Genomic DNA, 24,095 nt, shown 5'->3' with positions numbered 1-24,095 from the left:
GTTGGCTCTACTGGGAATCCTATTCAAATTAAAAAAAAAAAATTGTAGGTAGCTTCAAAATTTTGGTCTGCCATATCGGTTCCGCCACATTGAATCAAACATTTTTCATGGGATTGTTTTAATACAAGATTCAAAAATAGAATTTCAAGAGATAATGAATGGTGGAAATCGCCCATCAAACCGTTCCAAAGAATATTCACATTTTAGTGTTGAAGTTTTTGGATATCTGTGATACAGGAATATTGCTCGCCTAGAAAAGGATAGATTATCCATCACATATTCTCATTATTATCGTTCCCTAGCAACCTGTGTTAAGCGTTTATATACAGTAGTCGTTGCTGAGTGAGATTTCTGTGTTAGATATATAACCGAATAATACTATATAAATACTATATAATTGTACTATCCTATACTATTGCAATTTCTGTTTATATGTTTAGATGTTTTTATGTTTATATATGTACATCTGTATGTGACCGGATCTCGAAAACGGCTCCAACGATTCTCAAGAAATTTCAAACAAAGTAGGTTTATGATTCGATTGCACTAGGTCTCAACCCTGGAATAACTCGCTGAAGGTCATAAAAAGGATAAATACGTCCTTGGAAAAACAGCTGGAAATTTTGTCGTCTGTCGATACCGTAATGGAAATGAGTGAACAAGTGCATGTGTGGGATCATTCAGCTGATCTCACGAAAAGAAAAATTCAACAAGAAAAACTTATTCTCGTTCATTTCTCTTTTTTTTTAGAAAACAGGTTTAGGCTACTTCAGAAAGTCCAAAATAGTAACTAGATTCTGTTAGTGTAGAATAGTACATAGTATATTAACAAATATTGTAGCAAAAATAGTATATCATTCTAAAATTGAATCCATAGTACCGTATATATATTTGTAATTGATAATGTGTTTGTTTTTTGGAGTGTGAATAAATTGTTATTTTGATGAGTGATAGTAGCTTAACCTGAATCTTGATTTGGACTGTAGTATAAATTTGAAAAGGGACAGTTTTGGGCATAAGCCTGTTGTGCCTCCTCATATGACTGTAAAAATAAGTGTACGACTGAGAAAATGAATATAAACTATAAATTCAATCTTTCGTTACAAATTTTCTATGCTTTCACACTCCAGAGCAAAGCTCGGTCCCCCGATATTATTCGACTAAATGAGTGACCCAAATGAAGGGATTCCAAATAAAAATAGAAAAATGAAAAATGGGAATGCGAAAAATATTATAATAATTGAAATTCCAAAAATTATCATTTAATTAAGAGACATCTATGGCATTAATAATTTTCTGAGAACATTAATAACTAGCAGTTACCCGTGCTTCGCTACGGGGAACATGACAGAAAAGGATTTTTTTATTGGACTGATATTGGTATTGGCTTCTGATGAATAAAAACTGTATGTTCTAAAAAAATTTACATATTATCTTCACTATGAGTCAAACAGGCTTTTCATTTGATAATTGAGTGAATGAGACAGCAATCGGACATCTGAGTCGGGGGGAAAAATATACAATGAATAATAATAATAATAATAATAATAATAATAATAATAATAATAATAATAATAATAATAAGAGGAGACTCAGGAGGCTCTGGTCATCTGAGTTATCTGGTAAGAATAAAGTTGAAGCCACCAACATGCTCGCTGTGCCGGTTCTCACCTACTCTTTTGGAGTGGTTAAGTGGAATCGGAATGAGCTCCAGGACCTGGACAGGGAAACCCGAAAAAGGATGCACATGGAGAGAAGTTTACATCCCCGCTCTTCTGTTGCCCGAATATACCTGCCAAGGCATGAAGGGGGCAGAGGTCTTCTTGGTTTGGAGAATCTGCACAACAGGGTGGCCTTACAGTTTGCCTGCAGCATACAAAGATGCTCTGATCCCCTTATGCAGCTGGTTCATGACCATGAAGTTGCAGGGGTTGGGGCCTTCCTATATAAGGCAGCACAGCATGCGGCAGATACCCTTGGTCTCGATTTTCGCACTGATCGGGAGGAGGAGCATGAGCCTAATCAGCTCGGGGCTAGAATAAAGACTGCTGAGTCCAGACTCCTGTTGCAGCAACATAAGGACAAGTCCTTGCATGGTGTTTTCTACAGGCATGTAGAGGAGCAAGGCTTGTCCAAGCCACTGACTTTTGCTTTTCTGAAGTCAGCAGCCCTGAAATCTGAGACTGAGGGTTTCATACTGGCATGTCAAGATGGTGTCATCAACACATTGTCATACCGCAGCAGAGTAATGCACATGGATGTTCCTGATATCAGTTGCAGGGTGTGTCATAGAGCACCAGAGACGATCATGCACATCCTGTCTTCTTGTTCTGTGCATGCAACTGCAGGCTACATCCATCGACATAATGCTGCTCTGCGAGTTCTCTATTACCATCTTAGACACTCATATGGTATCGACAAAACGCCAGTGCTGCCTTATGCCCCAGGGGAGATTGAATCTGTTGTGGGGAATGAGAGGTGCCGAATTTATTGGAATTACTCATTCTCTACCACCAGGCTTTTAAGAGCCACAAAGCCTGATGTTGTCCTCCTTGACATCACTTCGAAGACAATGTATGTCATTGAGTTTTCAGCACCAGCTGAGGGTAACATTGTCACCAAAGAGGAGGAAAAACAGACGAAATATCATGACCCACTAATGGAGCTGCGCAGGCTAAACCCAGGCTACTCTGAGAAAATGGTGGTGTTGATTGTAGGTGTACTGGGAGGCATGAGACCTTCATTTTTGGCCAACCTTAGAACGATTCCAGCCTGTGAGAGACCTGCTGCTGTGCTTGCAGGTCAGATGCAGAAGGCTGTCATTCTTGGCTCATTACGTCTACTCAGAGCAAACGATTTAATGGTAACGGACACAGTATGATTGTTTACCACATGGACATGTGGAGCACTCACTCTGGAAAAATCGCTTGTCACTCTTCCTTGGGGGTCGGAGCCCAGGGAAAGGGTGGTCAAGCAAAACCTCAAAATAATAATAATAATAATAATACATTTTATTCCCATTAATATACAAATAAGCAACCTAATTAATAAAATTTACACAATACTCAAATACAATTTATGATTTTTTCTTACAAATATAAATAAATTTCATTTTTTCGGAAATTAACCTACTCAACTATGGAAAACCCATGTTCTAGAGCAGGTGTAATAGTAATACATCAAGTTTAGAGTAGGGGTGCAAATAACCCCTGAGAAAGTGAGCTTACAAATATTGTTCGAAATTTATGTTTCCTATATTATGCCTTCCAGTTGTTTGATCCAGTTTCTAATGGCGCATTTAAATTTTCTTGAGTTTTCTATTATCTTGATGTGCACAGGAAGTAAATTGTGGTATTTTGGTGCTAGGTGGTTGAAGTAGTGTTGTTGGTATGTTGCCTTCCTAGCCACGTCCGTGATGTTCGTGATTCCTTGTGTTATGACAGTGGCTTTCAGTGTAGTCTGCAAATAATTTCTAGGGAGTAGAGTTGTCTTGCGTCCATCACACCAAACTCATTGTAGAGCTGGTCTGACGGATAACGAAGAAAGTGGCTTCTGCTTGATGATTTTGATTATTAGTTTTTGCACTTTTATAAGGGGGTCGAGGTGAACGTAGTTTGTTCCTCCCCATCCTACAATTTTATAGGTACGCAAAAACTGAACTAATAATGTGTTTGTCCATCAGTTCGCCGTGCAGCTCGCCATACAATATTTGGCTATCCATCACAAGTGGAAAACATGCGAACATGAATACAGAAGTATGGGCCATTTTTTATTTGATTAAATTCATGTTTTGAACAATTCATTGTTACGAATGACAAATTGATAGGAGCTTATAAATATTTTCTAATTCAAATGAAATAACTTCTGGAAAAATAATGATTGGATAAATACCAATATTAAATTATTGTTGACCAAGAACTCAGTACATCGACAATTCATTCAACTAATTCGGTACTGATAAAATTATAATCATTTTTTTATTGATAATCAATTTCATCAACTAATCATAAACTGACTGAAAAAAGTACTTCAATTTTCATGAATTCAATTAATATAATTATAAAAATCTAAAGTGTAGGTCATATTTTATCTAAATTCACAAAGAGTTCGATTCTTGTTGGCAAGAAATCATTGTTATTTCACTAAAAGATAGGATAAAATGAATAGTTGCCCTTCCAGGGGGAGCTTTGACAACCCACAAGACTCATTTTTCATTTACATAAATATCGAAAAAGAGCATAGGAACTTATTTTTTGTTCAGCTTGCCAAAATACCCCTCATTTCAATATTAAAATTTTCGACTGACTGTACAGTGAGTCAATCATTCTATCAAGGCTTGAATAATTTTGAAATTTTAATTAAATAAAAATGGCAGAAAATAATTATCATGTAAATATCAACACCTTTAATTAAAGACATATTAACTGCATGCGTTTTCATAATGATACAGCATTGGTAAAACTGCAGACGTTTATTTAGCAGTCTCAAAAAACTGTTCTAGCAGAAAATTTGATAATCCAAGCCACGTGTATGCCTATACATTGCATCAGGAAAACGAAGTTCAAAACTATGATTTTCCTAAACATATGTTTTTGAGATAATTTCTTTGATGCAGCTGTTTCATTCACATTCACCATTATATTATATAGAGTTTATGAAAATAAAAATATTTATTGACTACCAAAACAATACTATTATTATATTAATCATAATAATTAATTATCAAAACAATACTTTTATTATATTAGTAATAATAATATTATTAAACATATTGATCCATTATCAGAACAATATTATTGAGGTTAAGTGGAATCAGGTAGAAAGCAATAGTAGAACAGATGTTCTTTTTTGAAATTCTATCATATTATTTTGTTATTTCCAATGATTAAAACATATGTTAGAATATCACATGTCAATAAATAAACTATCCATTTCCATATGGCGTTCACCTTACCATGTTCATAACCTTACTTAATAGGATCCTTTTTCATCCTTTGAAATCCTTAGAGGCAAAATATCTAAAAATCCGTTCTTAGTGCGCGTCTAGCATGTTTGAAGAATATTTGTGCAAAGTTTCAAGTCTGTAGGACAATTAGTTTGAGCTGTAGTGTGATTTTACATAAAAATTTTCGAAAAATGCCCTCTCCTGGACCCCCCTGTGCTCCTGATCGAAATTTTTCTGCATAGATCTAATTTTTTTTCGTAGCTGAACAAAAAAGTTCCTCATGACTTTGCTGTGCAATGAGCGGTTAAAAAGTACAAAATTTTGGGGGGCCCCAGCTCCCTCAGGGGGGCAAATTTCTGAAAATCCTTTCTTAGTGGATGTTTTCAGGCTACCATAAACAATTGTGCAAAATTTCAACTTTTTAGGCTTAGTAGTTTGGGCTGTGGTGTGATTTCAGTCTGTCGGGGCTTAGCCTTTTATAAGTATAGAGATTGGCAATAATAATTAGCAATATAGCACTAATAGTTTTAATTTAAGATGACTCTCTCCTGGTTTATTGAAATCTGTGTTGGAGAATCCTCAGTGATTGTTGCATCATCTGAGAAAACCCCGTGAAAGTAAGCTCTTTTCGAAATTAACAGAATGCTCAAGTATAGAGATTTAAAAGAAAACAACCATTTCATTTAATGTTCATTGAAATAGACCTTATCAGTATTTACTCATGAATTACCGGTAGCGTATTGTTAATGTATTTTTAGAGTATTGTTGAAGATTTGAGAAGATAATATGAGCATCTTTTTGGTTTTTCTCTCAAATGATTGTAATGGACGGCTTAATTGTTTTTAGATAATTATAAAAAAATCAAATAAAATACCAAATTAGAATAGTTTTCAACTATTATAACCTAGAATTCAAGCTAATGTATTTTTTAATTTATAATGAAAAGAAAAGATATTGTCAAACAACAAATTCATTTAAAATCGAAATACCAGTTTCGGTTGTTACACCATTATCAATCTCTGGTAAACTGGTAATCTAACGTAAATGAGCCAATATGATCTGATATGAATTGTGACAATCTTTCTCCAAGCATCAAACGTTTTGGAAGTGATTGATAGCTGATTAATTTTCACAAATCTTGCTATAGTCTCTACAAGCTTCATCATACCTCAAATTACCTGATTGTCAATCGATTGAGAAAATATCAAAGATTAAAGAAATTCGATTTCCCTAAAAGTAATTTCCTAAAATCATTAGGCCTAAGCACAAACAATAATCTTCAAAACAACGGGATGAGTGTGTTGTGTATGCTCCAATCATTTTCAAATTCTTTTACAAATGAGAGCACTACAGTTATTAGCCTACTGTCAAAATACGAGAATTATAAAATAATTGCTCTCCTGTGCTTGCTGAGTCAAAATTTATAAGGTGATACAAATGAATGCCAGGCAGAAAGAAAATTTAAATTCAACGGAACAGAGAAAACAGACTGAAATAATTCCTATGTACTAGTCCTTGAGCCACAAATGGCTACCACGTGCTCTCCTAAAATTGAAAAATTGTAGACTTCTGTTATTTGTTGTAACACGTGCTCTGAACATATTGTATTGTAAGAATAAGAACGCTTGAAGAGCTAGAATAATAAGAAGAACCGTTTCTCGAAACTATTGAGAATGCATTTGAATAGCCTACCTAGCCAGTCGACAGGGGTCATTATTCTTTTCAAAATAGTTTGAAACTGAATCATTCTTTCATAGAAACTTGCTAACAGTATTCTAAACGTCGGCATAGATGAAGGATAAGTAAGTAGATTATCCATGGTATAGGGGGAATAGGTCTTAATTTTGCTGTTACTTGAAGCTGAAGCTCCACGTAGTTCCTGCCGTCCCAAGCTAGATGGCGCTGCCTGTCTTGCTTTAGCTTGCCGCTGAGAATTCAAAGTTCACACACACACTCTCCCATTCACAGCTAACATCCACTTGTCTCACAGACTTTGCTCAAGGCCATGCGCATCTACTCAGCCGCGTATCCAGCAAAATGTGCTACATCAACAGAAGCATTGTTTGAAATTGTTTAGTTGCTCCATGCAAGGAAAGATCATTTCAGATTTCCAAGCAAATTGCCTTCTATTCATCAATAGAAAATACTCAATGATTAGAACACTTCTGGAAAGAATTTTCAAATCCATTTATACAGTTTCTCAAAAATACAATAATATTCCTATAATACCTATATAATTCCTAAGAAATTCTGTGGGAAATGTATGAGTTTGCATTAATTTGTAGAAGGTATAATGACTATTTATAAAAAATTAAGAAATGGATAGGAGAATAATGATAATAATTATTGTATTTTTAAATTGAAACTTCATAAAAAAGAAATTATTTCTATATACAGTAGTATGAATGAATCGTACACAATTCAACAATATGATAAATGAAAACTCTACAGCATTCTTGTATGAATAGTCAAATTAACAATTTATGGCCAATACATTTACTCTGACGGATCAACCGAACTGAGGGGTTCCTTTCAAATCTGTGAATGTCAAATGTCTTTAGTCAATGTTTGATACTGAAGCTGGTTTATTTGAAACATTATGCAAACTGGAAATAATCAGCAAACATATCAATCATTCTATTTATCACTTGAATCTTTTCAGATTAAAAAAAAACAATCTTTTGAGTTAGAAAGATCCTATCTTTCCTCATCTGTTAATATAGTGCTGGAGATTTGTATCTGCAAGATTACAAAATTCGATTACAATACAACACTTTATGAACATGTCTTAACCAAACCTGTTTGTGTAACTGGAGCTACCTTATTTGCGAGTCAGATGCACTTGCGCTTACAAAAATGTTGATGATTCAATTATTTAATCCAATGAAGAGAATAATAATTGTTAGTTCTGCGAAAAGGAGGAAGGAGAAGAAGAAGAAGAAGAAGAAGAAGAGAAGAAGAAGAAGAAGAAGAAGAAGAAGAAGAAGAAGAAGAAGAAGAAGAAGAAGAAGAAGAAGAAGAAGAAGAAGAAGAAGAAGAAGAAGAAGAAGAAGAAGAAGAAGAAGTATAGGAAGAATTTCGCGATTTTCTCAAGATAATATAATGATAATGGATATAATAATAATTAATAGTTCTGCGAAGAAGAGAGAATGGGGAACAATAGGAAGAAGAAGAAGGAGAAGATGAAAAGGAGGAAGGAGAAGAAGAAGAAGAAGAAGAAGAATAGGAAGAATTTCACGATTTTCTCAAAAACGGCTCCAACGATGTTGATCCAATTTATACCTATATACAAATAGTCATTGATGAGCTCTATCAACTGCCACAAGTACCCCACATCTGTAAAAATTTCAAGAGCTCAACCTCATCCATGCAAAGTTTGATTTTAGATTTCCAATTAACAGGCTTCAGATACAATTTGAACGAAAAATGTTAAGTGGAAAAGTTTAACTTGGAAATCTCTACAAATTAATGTCCAGTATCATTTTCATCTTATATTGAAAATAAGCTCGAAATTGTGATTATTCAAATAATGCAAACTTAATGAGAGAGGCAACTGTTGGTTCCAATGTACCTAGAATGTGTTCTAGGTAACTTGGTTTATTCTATTAAATTAAATCATTCAGTGGAAGAGATAGCAGAATTGATCTCGTCAGCTTATTGATTTTAAGAATATAAAGGAAATTTTCATAACGACAAGGACAGATGTGCGAGTGCGCCACACCAGATTTTTCCCTATTTCAATTATAATAGATTTCATCCTATTATGGAAACACGTACCTCATAGCTAGAGCTTGTGTCTTTTCACCTTCTGTCCATGTACGAGTTTTTTTATTTGCATGTGACAGTTGCATGCAGACAAAATCCGACACCTTCTCAGGCAATATTTTTTTGACAGCTTCCATGATAATATTATTGTTAATCGCCCTTGGTTTGCTTGCAATATTTCTCAGTTTTCGTTGAAGCCGCTGGTTCAGCTTTCTCGCTGACAATAGCTTCATTTGCAATTTCTTTTTTGCAGGTGTAAGTATTTTTGATTCCCTAAATGGAGTCAACTTACGACTTTTAATACTCCTGAGAGTATTTTTCTTTATCGGGGGTTAGGAACAATGCCCTACAAGAGTTGCTTTCTGTTGTATATACGCCAGGGTCCACAGGTGGTTCTCCATAAGCTGGAATTTCAGTTGGGCCTGCAAATTCAATTGGAGCTTCTTCAACTGTTGGATCTGCAACTGAATTTGGTTCCTCTATTGCATCAAAAAATGAAAAAAATGATGGAACTGCTGAAGGTTTCAGCCTCAATTTCAATGCATTTGCGAAGCCGTCTTCCTCGAAGTGCTTTTCACAAATCACTCCATTTCTTAGAGTTTTTGCCTCAATTGGCTCCAAACTCTCATTCGCGCAGTTTTTGATGTGAAATATGTATGTAACTTGGCAACGACACCTCTCAAATGAAGTCTTTAATCCAAATCCATAGCTCTATTAGAAAATCATTGGGGCACATATGCACAAAAATTGCATTAATCAGCGTAAGAAGCCATCTGAAGGTGCAATTCTTTTAAAAATTAAAAACAATGCGAAAATATGGTTTACGATCTATCACAAATTGATTGAAACTATTTTTTCTTCATAATATTAGATTTATAGATAGATTAAAAATAGATAGATAGATAGATGACCCCTCAAGCAAAGTATCACAATCTGGGAACTTGACATAGTGGAAATGTTTATTGTCCACTTGACAAAATGGAAACTTGATGGGTACTGAAATCTTGAAGAACTGAAACAGGCCTATTACCATCTTCGATGAATTGAAAACCTATATGGAAAATGTCAAGTTAAGTAGTTCAGAAGTGATTATGCGTGATTCATGAATATTTTCTCTCCCATATATGTATAAGCCAATTCTTCTCATAATAATATTACAGATAACGGAGAAAATGCCTACTTCCTATTGGTATTTTAATTAATAATTATCTTCATCAATGTCAGAGCAGAACACCCAATAAAGTGATATTCAAAAGAAAAACTGTTTTTCGCAATTTTTTCAATTTCATAAAAAATTCCTTTTTACTCTTCAATTCTAAATTTTTCTTAGCACTACCTGAATATCAAGGATGATATTCTACAAGCAGTTATGTGGTTCAATTGGAAACTTATACTTATATACAATATATAGATAATGTTATTTCCATTCAAAGTCATAGAATTAAATTCTGGATCATAATTCTATATAGTATCCTAAAAGTAGTAATTTTGTGGAGCTTGTAACAAATTTGAAGGTTTTTAATTCATATTAATATACAGTATTTCATCATATTGACAGTCCATCTTTGGAGAGTTCACAAAGAAAAAATGTTGTCAATTTTGTTGAGTGAGCCTACAATAGTTAATATTGGATTGAATAATCCTAATTACTAGCATCTTATTACTCATAGCAATAGAAGGTTATCAATATTTTTTTTCAATAATTGATATTATTCTAAATTGAATAATGATTCTCATTACTAGCACCTTAGAGCTCAAAGAGAATAGAAAATGAAACATGTGATGGCAATAGGTTATCAATTTGATATTTTTTCCAAATAGCAATGTTAACTTAATTTGTTCATAATTAAATATTATAAACACATTTACTCATCAAGAATAGAAAACAGTTATACAACGGACGGTGACAGAAGTTGAAGAATCTCCAATCTTTCAATCAGTACGAAATAGGAAAACGCGCGCACACTGAAACACTGCTGGTTTACTCGGAGCACAGACTCTGGTCTGTGTTTTGAAAAAAATGATTCGTGCCGGCAGAAATGAAAATATGAGCGAGCAATAAAACAACAATTCATTCTCAGCGGTAGTGCTGAGAAAACATAAAGTTTCCTCACTCTCTCCCTACTCAGACACAAAAACCCTGACCAACCTCACAACGCTTAAAAACCAGTTGCTATTTCCCAAGTACACAACTTTTCCGCTACAAACACCACTAAGGCCTCTTTCACACGATAGGAGACGTGCAACTTGAACACTGAACAGTGTTCTCGTTTTTTTGTCGAAGTACATTGAGTCAAATCGTGTCTTTCACATGGTGACTCCTATCCAGGAACCTCGTTTTGTCACGTCTTTTCCCCTCGAGGCAAGCAGAGGCAAGATCTAACAACTGTGCTGACGGTTCCACAAAGTATGACTCATCACTTTTTTCTCAAAGTCTAACTTCCTTAAAAATATAGATAGAAGATTTCTGATTTCGGATTTGGATTCAGCGACCCCAAATTCTTTAAAGCGTAAGTCCCGTTTTCGAAAATATCCGAAAACAAGGAAGTTATGGCTGTTTTTAATAAAGCTTTCTATTATCATATGATTATACGGTAAAAACGAACAGGTACTGTACTATACAGTACGTAAGTACTCTAGCTATTATAATACAACTTACACTGTATTCGTGTAGGAAATTTGGTAGGTTATTTATCTTGATTTCTGAAAATACCCCAAAATAAGGGAGTAAGATAACTTTGAAAAACCAAAGTTTTCCTGCCGATTGAAGAAACATTAAAAATTAGTCTAAGACATATTATGTCTTAGAATAAAAACGTGTAACAAATATCAGATCACTATTCAAGCTATCAAGCTTTTCATAAATTTCATAAGTTTGTGTCAACGGTATATGACATAAAAGGCAAATGCTCGCGCTTGGTCCATAGTTCTACGACTGAGGAATGAGGATTTAGGTCAGCAACTAAAATCGACAAGCCATGATTGTCAATCTTACTCATGATACAAAGCTTTGTACTATGATACATGGTTTTCATTCCGTATCATTCTTTAATAAAAATAAAACAAGATTCTGGTTTCAAAAGCATCAAAGTCGCCAGGCTGGTCTGAGCTATTCATGACTTTTTTCAGTATGCATTATCAACTCAGCAGTTCTAATACACAGACATCACTACTTGGAATGCCATGACATTTTCTATCTCTCAATTCCTATTATTACCATAGATCGATTCAGATCAGCACAATGTTTATACTGTATGTTCATAATAGATTTTTCTGATTGTAAAAAGAAATAGTCAATAATTGCTGGGAATTTAAAGTGATATTCAACGATTTGAACCTGATAAATTGGATTGTTGAATGACAATTGAAATTCAGTGAATTTTACTGTACAACATTCCTTTTCCTCCTATTTTATTGGGTGATGAGTGGAGATGATTTATGATTCATATTTGGATTCATCTTTTCATAGTTCAATATTTTTTGGAAAACTAGAATTTTTAAAAATTAAAATGTTTATGTATAAACTTCTCAGGTGTTCAAAAACTTCTTAAAACCTTTGCCTGTCCCTTTGTGAGGCAGGAGTATTACCGTGCTACCAATTTTTCCTTAAACGGTTGGAATAGCATTTAACACCTATCAACCTAAGGATAGTTGTCGGCTCCAATGAAATAGATTCTTGATAAATTGTGAATGGATCTATTGCCTATGAATGAGAAATCCAGTTTTCAGAGCAAATTAACTTATAATCTTAAGATGAATTTATGCAAATACACAAAGAAAAATATATCTTAAGCCTAATTATTTCAGAGTTATTATGAACTAAAATACTTATCTAGTTTACAGTTGAAACACAGTGGCTATTGGCTTGACTACACTAATAGCTAATTATGAACAAAACAGAACGTAAAAATTTATATAAAACTCAATTTAAAACATTAATAAACGAAAATGATTTAGAGCAAAACTCCATGACAACACTTGTAGCCAGCCATTTTTCTAGAGAAGAAGGAACAGGAAAAGACATAAGTTGCAAGTCACGAAGCCAACGCCTCGTTCAGTATCGATTTTTACAGACACGTCACCAAAAAATTATAATTATAAGTTAGAATTCACATTCTACATCTGTTCTCAATAAAACTTTATTTTAAAATGTTATTTTAAATTTTTATATATATCTCGATTAAATAAACCATTTATCTAGTAATTTGTTAACCCTGCCTCGGTGACACCATGGAACAATGCAACAAACATTTACGATAATAAATTCTCCGTCAAAAAGTTTGTCTGTCTATTGATGACTCTGACATTTACTATAAAGTTTCATAGATCTCGAATTGAAGATTCGATTGAAATGTGAGAAGAAAAATGTAATATTACAAATACCCCCCTCTTGACATAAAAAAATTTTACTGTTTGAAAATTAAAGAAAAAATTTACATTGACCCTAATGAAAATTGTTGAAATTTAAATTCGAGAACAGTAACAATTTTTCTAGAAAAACATTAGATGTCATCCAAAAATATTGAAAATTATTATAAAAATTCATCAATAGCGTTTGTTATATGTTTCCAAACAATATCTCAAAATATAGAATATCAATATTACTTTTGATTTAGCTTTATAATTTAAAGAAAAATATCTCAACAGAAAGTTTAATATGTAAAGAATAGTTTTTTGAAATTGCACATAAATTTAATAGATAAAAAAATTAATTTTTATTGCATAAAAAAAATTTAGTATGTTGAATAAAAAAAAATATATTATTATTTTTTTTTTTAATGAATTGATGAATTGTTACATTTAATTTTCACATAAAATTTCAATAAATCAAAAAATGTTCATTTCTTCCACTATTGACGCGGTTGATTTTATTGATGCACATTTTGGAAAACAGTCCGTTAAGGCACTCAGTATGATTTTCAGTTAAGTGTGACTCCAATGTGATGACGTTAAGTGTTGGGCTGATCTGGATGCACGTAGTGTTGGGCTGATACTTGTAGTCGACTGATGCATATCAAACTCGATACAGGTGACATCTCAGTTAGCATTGCTTCATGTTTGTAGTAGATGGCTGCATTCCAAACTCAATACAGGTGACATCTCAGTTAGCATTGCTTCATGTTTGTAGTAGATGGCTGCATTCCAAATTCAATACAGAGTCACATAAATTTTGTATCATATTTGTAATTATACAATGTACATTTCAGGCTTGAAATGACAATGTAATTCGTTTTTTGGAAAAGAGATAGATGCTGCATAGAGGATTAATTTAGGTAAGGTTGGTTTTTTGATATTTTCAGCTTTCAAGGTTTAGAGTTCTGCATACAGGAATAATTTAGGAGAGGATTTTTTGAATCAATTCTTCCATGATACTGTGACTGTTCTTCTGAATCAAAGTTGTGAATGTGAACATGGATGGCAATTACCTCCAGGTATGCAGTAGTGTTGAAGTTTGAGATACAGAGTCAGCAATAAGCATTGGCATTGCTATTGGCGTATGCTTTGGTGTCGGCTTTGGCATCGGCGTTGATATTGGCATTGGCGCAGGCATTGGCATTGGCGCAGGCATTGGCATTAGCATTGGCGCAGATTTTGGCATTGGCGTAGCTATTGGCATTGGCGCAGGCATTGACATCAGCACAGGCATCGGCGTTGATTTTGGTGTTGGCATCAGCATTGGCGCAGGCATTGGCGTAGCCATTGGCATTGGCGCAGGCATTGACATCAACACAGGCATATTGGCATTGGCGCAGGCATTGGCATTGGCGCAGGCATCGGCATTAGCATTGGCGCAGATTTTGGCATTGGCATCAGCACAGGCGCAGGCATTGGCGTAGCTATTGGCATTGGTGCAGCATTGGCGCAGATTTTGGCATTTTGGCGTAGTTATTAGTGTTGATATTGTTGTAGGTATTAGTGTAGGCATCAGCATTGGCACAGATTTTGGCATCAGCATTAGCGCAGATATTTGCTTCGGCGCAGGCATCGGCGTAGATATTGGCGTAGTTATTGGTGTTGATATTGGTGTTGACATTGGCGTAGTTATTGGTGTAGGCCGCAGCGTAGATTTAGGCGTAGATATTGGCGTAGTTATGTCACACTAGTTTGAAAATCACCCAAATGTTCTTAACACTCTTCATGGCGTTCACTTGTTGCTGATTTCGAGATTCACATGATAACTATTTCAATGTTAATGTCTGTGTTGTACCTGTTGTCTTAAAATGCTTATAAACTAAGAAGAAAAACTTGATTAGGCTATCCATACAATCTAATACACATGAAAATTATTTTTAAGTATTTATGAAATTGAAATTTGTTAACATCTTATTATACAGTCAGCAATAATAAATTGTGAAATATGGACATATCAATGATAAATTTGAAAAAAATTCATTTTCATCTATTCACTGTTCAAATATCAAAATTTTAATCCATTCTTCAAAATAGAAATATAATTTCATAACACCCTGTATCATTATCAAAATTGTAAAAAACATCAGATCATCACAACAAAATATTTAATTTCAATACATATTTCAATAATTTCAGACAATTGGTCTTCTATTCACAATCATTTCATAATATATCTGCATTTCATTATCATTTAATATAACATTTAATTATAGCATTTATAGCAAGTTCATTCACATTTATGATTTATCATTCAGGGTTTCAAAATTATTTAGTTTAATTTTGTTCAAAAATTGTATAAAAAGCAAATTATTTAATATTGTTAATCATCGTTTGTTGGATACTATAGTTTATTTCGACTTTTCAATGTTCTAAACACAAACTACATTTCATGACAAAACTTTACTATCAATCATCAAACAAGAAATCATTCAAAACATCAATAATATTTTGCTTCAAAGGCAAACAATATTCATAGGTAATCATCATTTTGCATCTATGGCAATCAACATATTAATCATTATTTTTGCATCTATGGCAATCAACATAAGTAATCAACACAAAAAATATTATCTCATTACTGCCTCTCTAAGTCATAACCTCTGTTATTCCTTCTTTAGGCAATAATGGGTTTCCATCTCAAAAAACAATCACATACCAGCAAAATTCTAATCAACAAACCCCACTAAAATTTCTACATACACTCCAGCATCCATTTCAAACGATAATCAATCATATCAAAATTTATAGAACAAACAGTTTTAAAAATTTTGAAAAAGATATCAATCACAAAAAACTTATTTCAAATAATAATAATATAACAAAACGTTTTAAATTGAACCATTTATTTTTTTTTTAAATAATTTAAAATTTTAAAGACTGTATAATAAGTACAAACATTTCAAGATTATAATACAAAGATGATCAAGATGAAATATGGGTAAATAAGTTCCCTAAAAAATACAAAAAAGAGAAAAAGAAAACTGGGTAAATAAATTCCCTAAAACAACACACATTTCAAAATAAGTGATACATGATGGAAAAATATATCACAAGCACACAATTCTTTACACTACAATGGATAGATTTTAGAAAAGTTAAGTTTTATCAACAATTTAAAGATTAGGAAAATAAGCTACTATTTTAACTTCCAAAATTATTTCAGAAGAATACAAATTTAAATGACTATGGACAAGATTGGTTAAGATATGCATCATAGAAGAAATTTACTGAACATTACACAAAGACAGGAAAGAATCGAAAATTGAAAAGATGCCAAGAAAATAGGCTACAGGAAAGAAAAAAGATACAATTATGGACTCTTACATACGTAGTATTTACGGTCATTGCTATTCTGAATCCCGGCATGACACAGGATTCCTAATCATTGTGTGCTGGGGAATACCCTTTCATCATGTGATTCATTGTCATCATCTTGTAAGTAAGCAACTTGAAACAACCTTTGAATACTAACACATCAATGGAAACTTTGCGTTTTGTTTTCTTCAATAGCATGATTTTATTCATGGTTCATTTGTTTCAACAAAGCCATTTTGCTTGCAAAAGTTAGTCATGTTCACTTGAGAATGCATTGCATACACCTTTTCAATTCTCAGTTGAAAGTTGAACTCATCAACTTGACTCAAAGCAAGATTCATTTTGTTTACATTTTTCCTAACCTCTACAGAAACCTTTCTCATGTAATCATTCACTTTGTTCATAGTTTCCTAACCTCAATGTAGCAATATACTTTCATGATAGTTGACTTTCAGTGAAGACAACTCCCTACCTACTTCTTTATTCAATTCTACTGACTCACTATGGTTGACTTTTTCAACAACAGTAACTAGGCCTACATTGTCAGAAACTTGAATGAGTTGATCTTGTAACTTAACACTACTATCATCCTGTTTCAATTTGTTTTCATTTTCATGACTATCTTTCAATTTTTCATGTGCATCTTTCAATAGAAGGTTTATACTAACCTGCTCTAGTCTTATGCTAGCAAATTCTTGCTTCATATCATCAAACCTAGCATCAAAATTAGCATTTTGCTCATCAAACAGTTGTGTTAAGGCAGCTATTAACTCATCATCATTTTTAATATTTTTCATATTGTATGCCATTTTGCTAGTCTGCACAAATAATATATTCATTAGGACTTGATCTCTCTTGAACCGATTTCCCACTCAGCAACAAACCATTCATAACCTATCAATATCTATCCTACTAATAATTTTTATAACCAGGGATTTCATAGTGCACCATTTGGGACATATTTATTTTGTAATTCTGTCCCACCAGGGGTACCATTCGCCGTGCTACCAATTTTTCCTTAAACGGATGGAATAGCATTTAACACCTATCAACCTAAGGATAGTTGTCGGCTCCAATGAAATAGATTCTTGATAAATTGTGAATGGATCTATTGCCTATGAATGAGAAATCCAGTTTTCAGAGCAAATTAACTTATAATCTTAAGATGAATTTATGCAAATACACAAAGAAAAATATATCTTAAGCCTAATTATTTCAGAGTTATTATGAACTAAAATACTTATCTAGTTTACAGTTGAAACACAGTGGCTATTGGCTTGACTACACTAATAGCTAATTATGAACAAAACAGAACGTAAAAATTTATATAAAACTCAATTTAAAACATTAATAAACGAAAATGATTTAGAGCAAAACTCCATGACACACTTGTAGCCAGCCATTTTTCTAGAGAAGAAGGAACAGAAAAGACATAAGTTGCAAGTCACGAAGCCAACGCCTCGTTCAGTATCGATTTTTACAGACACGTCACCAAAAAATTATAACTTATAAGTTTAGAATTCACATAACTACATCTGTTCATAGTTCAATATTTTTTTGGAAAACTAGAATTTTTAAAAATTAAAAATGTTTATGTATAAACTTCTCAGGTGTTCAAAAACTTCTTAAAACCTTTGCCTGTCCCTTTGTGAGGCAGGAGTATTATTATCTTAGTATGTACTATATAATCATATGATAATGGAAAGCTATATTAAAAACAGCTATAACTCCCTTGTTTTTGGGTATTTTTGAAAATGGGACTTACGCTTTAAAGAATTTGAGGTCGCTGAATCCAAATCCGAAATCAGAAATCTTCTATCTATATTTTTAAGGGAGTTAGACTTTGAGAAAAAGTGATGAGTCATAGGTTTGAGCAAACGTCGGCATAGTTGTTGGATCTGTCGGCTTATTCGTAAGATCCCCATGTGAGCTGCAAAATATGAAATATGATCTTCCATAATATGATATTCCAGGAGCGAGGTCTCTGCCGTGTGAAACTGGCCATAGGCCATAGGCCAGTTTCACACGGCAGAGACCTCGCTCCTGGAATATCATATTACGGAAGATCATATTTCATATTTTGCAGCTCTCCTGTACTTTCACACCGCCGTTTGCTCAGAGTATCACTCATCACTTTTTTCTCAAAGTCTAACTTTCTTAAAAATATAGATAGAGTATTTCTGATTTCGGATTTGGATTCAGCAACCCCAAATTCTTTAAAGCGTAAGTCCCATTTTCAAAAATACCCGAAAACAAGGGAGTTATAGCTGTTTTTAATATATCTTTCCATTATCATATCGCACCTCGGGAGGAAGACTGTTCCAACTCAAAAAAGTCGTTTATTCAGGAGAGCAGTTTTAAAGTTTTCGTAGGTATTCAAACTTGATTTTCTGCTCTTAGAATCACTCAATTTCTCTAATTCCAACTGTTTTAGTTCACTTATCACTTCTTAAAAGTGGCCTGTATTCATGTTTTCATTCATATGGAGGGATAAATAAGTTATTAGAACTTTTTTGATTTGGGACAGTCTTGCTCCAAAAAGATCAATACTTTTCAGAATAATCTTCAAAAAGGTACACTTCTTTTACTATTGAGAAATTGCTCAAAATGGTAAGAGGTTGGAATAAATCGAAAATACAATACATTTGAAATATATATTCACAAAATATGTCAATATTTTATTGGATATGCAACAAATTCGTTATTACACAAAAATTATTTCTCAAGTATTGTGTCCTATTTGTAAAGTATTAGGTATACTGTATAGCTAAAAATTTTATATCAGTTCCTTCTTAAACACTAAAATACATTAATAAACACGATAATACTCTATACAAAACTCGATAATACTCTATAAAAAACCAACTAAACTTGTAAATCAACTTATTGTAAAAAATAGAAAACGATTTGAAAAATTAATAATTAACTTAAATAAATTTCACATTATATTTATGTATTGGATGGATCCTAATCTACAAATTGACAGTCCCTTTTTATGCATACAAATTAATAAAGTATTTATTCAATCTTTAATAACAAAATAAGAAATTGGATTCATTGAAATAAAATCGTAGCCTATACTAATTGAATACAAAAGTTTAAGGTGGAATTTTTATCATACAAAGGGACAACTAATAATTATATTTTCATTAGATCTTACAATCTACTTAGCAAATGTGACAATAATTGGAATATAAGAGAAAATAGGAGTGAACACACAAAATAAAGGATATTCTCATGAAAAAGACAAAGGCAATGATGAACAATACTTTTTGATCAATACTAAAATTGATAGAATCAATCTTCTGTATCATTGCACTCACCAACTGGTAGACATTCATAAAATTGATGATATTGCTTATTTATCACATTGGATGTGCAGAGAGATAACAAATCTCTTTTTTTGAAACTAGATATACCAGGGGGTGCTGTGTAGGCCAATCTTAGAACCATTTGAGTTACACCTCTCATTTTTTCTCTGATATTTATTATTTTATCTACGTCATCAAAATTGTTCTTGTAAAATATTTGGAATGGGGCCTCCCTATTAACATGGATTACTGAGATGTCCCTCCATTTTACTTGTTCCCCTGACATATTTTTGGAAAAATTTTTCCCTACTGTTGATTTGAGGTGTTTTATGTCCTTCACATCTTCAGTGTTGATCTCTATCACAGTGAATGGGTTTCCCTTTTTCTTGGCTGACTGGATGACAGTTATCCACTGTGCAGGGACAGATACTGGACCTGATCTTAAAACCAATTTTTTTTGTTTCTCAATCAGTGAATGAACCATGTCTCCTTCATTCTGAGTGTGACCCACAGTTAGAAATTTATGAGTTACTGATTTTACATTCAAGTTTTCAACTGCATAAATAAATGCGGCTGCAATTGCCTGATTTTTGTTTTGACCAGGACAATTGTCTGAATAGAAGATGACATCCTTCCCCTGGCAAACCTTCTCGAGAAACAATAACAGGCATGAACCGATTTCATTGCAGCCCCTCTTAGCATATGCCTCATTCCAAACATAGCAATATGCATTCGAATTTCCTATGTCATAGATGGTGAAATTTAAAGTGGAGAGGCGTCTTTTGTAATAAAAAAGTGATGCATCTCCACAAGGTGTGGGAAGGACAGCTTGCAGGTCGAAAATCGCTGTTACACATTCTTTATTTTTTGCTTTAAGAGCATCTTTCTTTTTCTCTTCCCTAGCTAACTCTTTCAATTTTATATGGGTCTCATGCATTTTTTTCAAATCATTGTCATCAGGTGAGTTCTTAAATTGCTCACACAAACAACATAAATCTTTTTTGGGGACAAAAAAACTAATGTTAAAATTTTCAATGAACACTTTTCTAAATGCTGTGTAATTACCATGAGGTAGATTTTGCCTGAGACACTCATTCTGATAGTCTCTGTGAATATCAGAGAGAGTTTTCCCACCATCTATATACTCCCTTGCTGTTTGATTCCTTAGATAGTGAGATTCCACCCGAGGTATCGAATTGATAAAATCTTTCATTCCCTGAATCAGTAAGTCATCATTCTTCTTTCGATTCTCATGCTTACCTCTACATTCAGGTTCAAGAAAGTTGTTCTTGAATTTCTTGAGGGCAGTACTAACTACAGTTTTGCTGATGTTCAATGTATTCAGGAAAAAAGTTCTACATACTTGTATTTTATTCTCATCACAAAAAAGAAAGTATGCTACATTGAATGCACGGTTACTTCCTTCCTTAGCATACCTATATTTGGGTTCTATTTTCTCTATGTTCTTTAAGATCCAATCTCTCTGACGAGTCACATCTCCCAAATCATAAAATCTATTCAAAATGAGGGCACGCTGCTCTTCACTTATTTTTGATGAACATTTTAATCTGCATTTTCTCAAATCACAAGAAGGTTTCACTGATTTAGCATCAATGCTCTTACCTCTAGAATTAACATAGGCTTGTCCCGAATTCCGTTTCAATTTTGCTGCATTCTTTTTCCATTGAGACACATTTCGAAATCGTTTCCTGACTCGTTTTGTGGATGGCTCAGTAGTGTCACTATCTGAATCAGGAATAACAATATCCTCGACCCTATCATCATTATCAACAATTAAATTATCATTATTTATAATCGAATTACTCAATATATTTCTTATACTACTTATCCTATTCCTTTTGCTGGGGGGTTCCCATGTCTCGTCATCATCTGTGTTGTCAATAATATCATCGGAAAGGAGACTTTCCTCTGAATGAGGTTCCCATGTTTTATCATCATCATTGTCATCAAACATGTCATCGGAATGAAGACTTCCCTCAGCATGAAGACTTTCCTCTTGTTCCCGTGGAGTAGTTGGCAATAAGGCTATTACATCATCAACAGTTGCTTCAATGGATGCTTGAACCGGCTCTGAAATATAAGAATAATTATTCAATAATTAAATTTCCAAATTATTATGTGCATGTTATTCCACCTGTTAATCATGATCGATAGTAAGAAGCACGAGAAATTCAAGGTCTGCTCTTTCACCTACACCACTGAATAGTGACATGAAAACATTGGAAATTAACATATGTCACTGTATAATTTCCAATGTTTTAATGTCACTATTCAGTGGTGTAGGTGAAAGAGCAGACCCTTATCTGCTCTTACTTAATTCTGCTCTCAGACCTTAATCATAACTCAATTATTCTATATACAGTTGATGATATTAACCCCAAATAAGATTAGATATCACCTACAAACAAGGTAGGCCTAGGTAGTTACCCACAAAAATGATCTAAAATCTTTCTATCCACAAACTTCTATCGCAAGATTAATTTACTCACTATAACAAACTACTATGAACACAGATTAAGAATGTTCTTACAATCTGGCAATCAGTATCCTATTATTTTTTCCAACTCAATAAGCTTGATTGAGTATTGGAAGAATGTGCAATAATAGCCAATAATACGCTCAACTTACTGGAATAATCAGAATATGTATGTCCAATCGTTCCAATTTTCACAATAATTACAGTAAAAAAATAAAACTTATTATCAAATTCAATTACCTGTTACATGCTTTGAAGTTTCTCCTTCAGCCTTTTCACTCTCATAGATATCTCCTGTTTTGTATCTTTCACCTGTAGGCGGAACATTGGATTCTTTCTCACTATCACCTGCAAAGAAATACACAACTGAAATAATTTATGCCATTTCAGTATAAAATCATTTGTACTGTAGTTGAACTCAAGATAACGTTTAATGATCAACTGAATGTGTTACAAAAATTATTAGAGAACTGAAAATGATAAACAAAAAGGCAATAGCACCAATTATGAAATATAGGTAGTGGGTAGCTTTATTGACATCCTTCACGGGACAAAGAAGTCTCAATTTGGATCAAAGGTATGAAATATTATGTAAAAAGATTAATTATCAAATAGAATTTGAGAATTCAATTCCGTTCTTCAAATTGATATAAGTGTTAATTGATTGACAGAAGCGCAGTGCATAGTTTATGTGCTCACAATAATTAAAAAACAAAACAAAATAATACTGTGGAAACCTACTATAAAAATTAAGAATTTGTATAAATTGATTACTTAATTAATCAAATATTAATTTGATAGGAATCAATGGTTGAAATTCGTTGGTTCAGTTTTGGATGAATAGCCTACTCTTGTTTTTAAGCAGGTCCAAACAAAACAAATTAATAGTTAAATCATTACCTATAGATATAATCAATGAGATTTAAAACAAGAATGTTTAATGTTGAATGAAGATAGTATTAAAATAGAAATAAGTACATACCTTTCATTTTCTTTAATGCTAGGTTCATTATGCGCTGACTCCTTGATGTTATTCTGGAGTTGGTATCTTTTTCATCCATATTGAAGTGAAATGAATTTCAAGTTACTTTGAATTTGATCCAAACTCAAATAATAAAACGCTCCGACAGATCTCGCCTAGTAAAATTTGCAACCAGAAATTACCATTGCATGGAATGTCTCCTATATTATTCTTGTCTCTGACGTTGGTGGCAGACACGTCTACAATAGAAACCACATGGCCCACTGTGTTTTGTGTTAACCCTTGTATATATCTATAGCATAAGTTGATGGCAGGTAAATGAAGATTGTGTATAGCAATATAAATATATAGATGGGAGAGTAGTAGAATATAGATATTATGTAGTTTACAACGTTACCACGTGGTTAGCATAAATTATGCTACAATTTTACCACGTGGTTAGCATATGAATATTATTGAAGCAATTATTTGAATGGTGATCACATAAAACCATAAACATGAAAGAGTGCATGTTTATAAAAACTAGGGCATGAAGTAGATTAGGCTATATGTATAGAGTATTCAACAAATATATGTTGTACAATGAATTATAATTTAATAATTATTATAAGCTAATTAAGTGAGTTGAATCCGAATTCATAGGCCAAGGACAAATTTTTAAATGGAACAAATTAGGTATATTTGATTGAAACATGTTGACAATGAGTATAAGAAACTGGTTAATTAATTAGTATCTTATTAATTTTATTTATTCAATTCAATTGTAATGATATACTGTATGAAATTGTGTTTTGTTCTCCATTTAATTTATATATTATTGAAGTATTTTCCATATTAGATTTATAATATTGATCACTGTATTAATCA

The 24,095-nt window shown here is 33.0% G+C and overlaps 1 protein-coding gene across 4 annotated transcripts; it reads right to left on the bottom strand.

Annotated features, from left to right (window-relative positions):
* Nucleotides 1-18,728: 18,728 nt before the first annotated feature.
* Nucleotides 18,729-23,360, bottom strand: LOC111058861. Of its 4 annotated transcripts, XM_039440309.1 has the most exons (4): nucleotides 23,229-23,360; nucleotides 22,487-22,594; nucleotides 20,152-21,840; nucleotides 18,729-19,788 (listed from the first exon to the last, which is right to left on the bottom strand). In XM_039440309.1, the coding sequence occupies exons 1-4, from the start codon at nucleotides 23,305-23,307 to the stop codon at nucleotides 19,736-19,738; spliced, it is 1,929 nt and encodes a 642-aa protein (XP_039296243.1). In that variant the 5' UTR covers nucleotides 23,308-23,360; the 3' UTR covers nucleotides 18,729-19,735. The 4 variants fall into 4 exon arrangements, with proteins under 4 accessions (XP_039296243.1, XP_039296242.1, XP_039296244.1 ...); XM_039440308.1 differs by having other exon boundaries at nucleotides 18,729-21,840; XM_039440311.1 differs by lacking the exon at nucleotides 18,729-19,788 and having other exon boundaries at nucleotides 21,137-21,263; nucleotides 22,518-22,594.
* Between the last annotated feature and the right edge of the window lie 735 nt (nucleotides 23,361-24,095).

This window comes from Nilaparvata lugens, chromosome 13 (assembly GCF_014356525.2).
Source record: "Nilaparvata lugens isolate BPH chromosome 13, ASM1435652v1, whole genome shotgun sequence".
Classification (NCBI taxonomy): domain Eukaryota; kingdom Metazoa; phylum Arthropoda; class Insecta; order Hemiptera; family Delphacidae; genus Nilaparvata; species Nilaparvata lugens.
The sequence above is the reverse complement of the archived record's forward strand: the minus strand, read 5'-3'. Positions and strand labels throughout refer to the sequence as shown.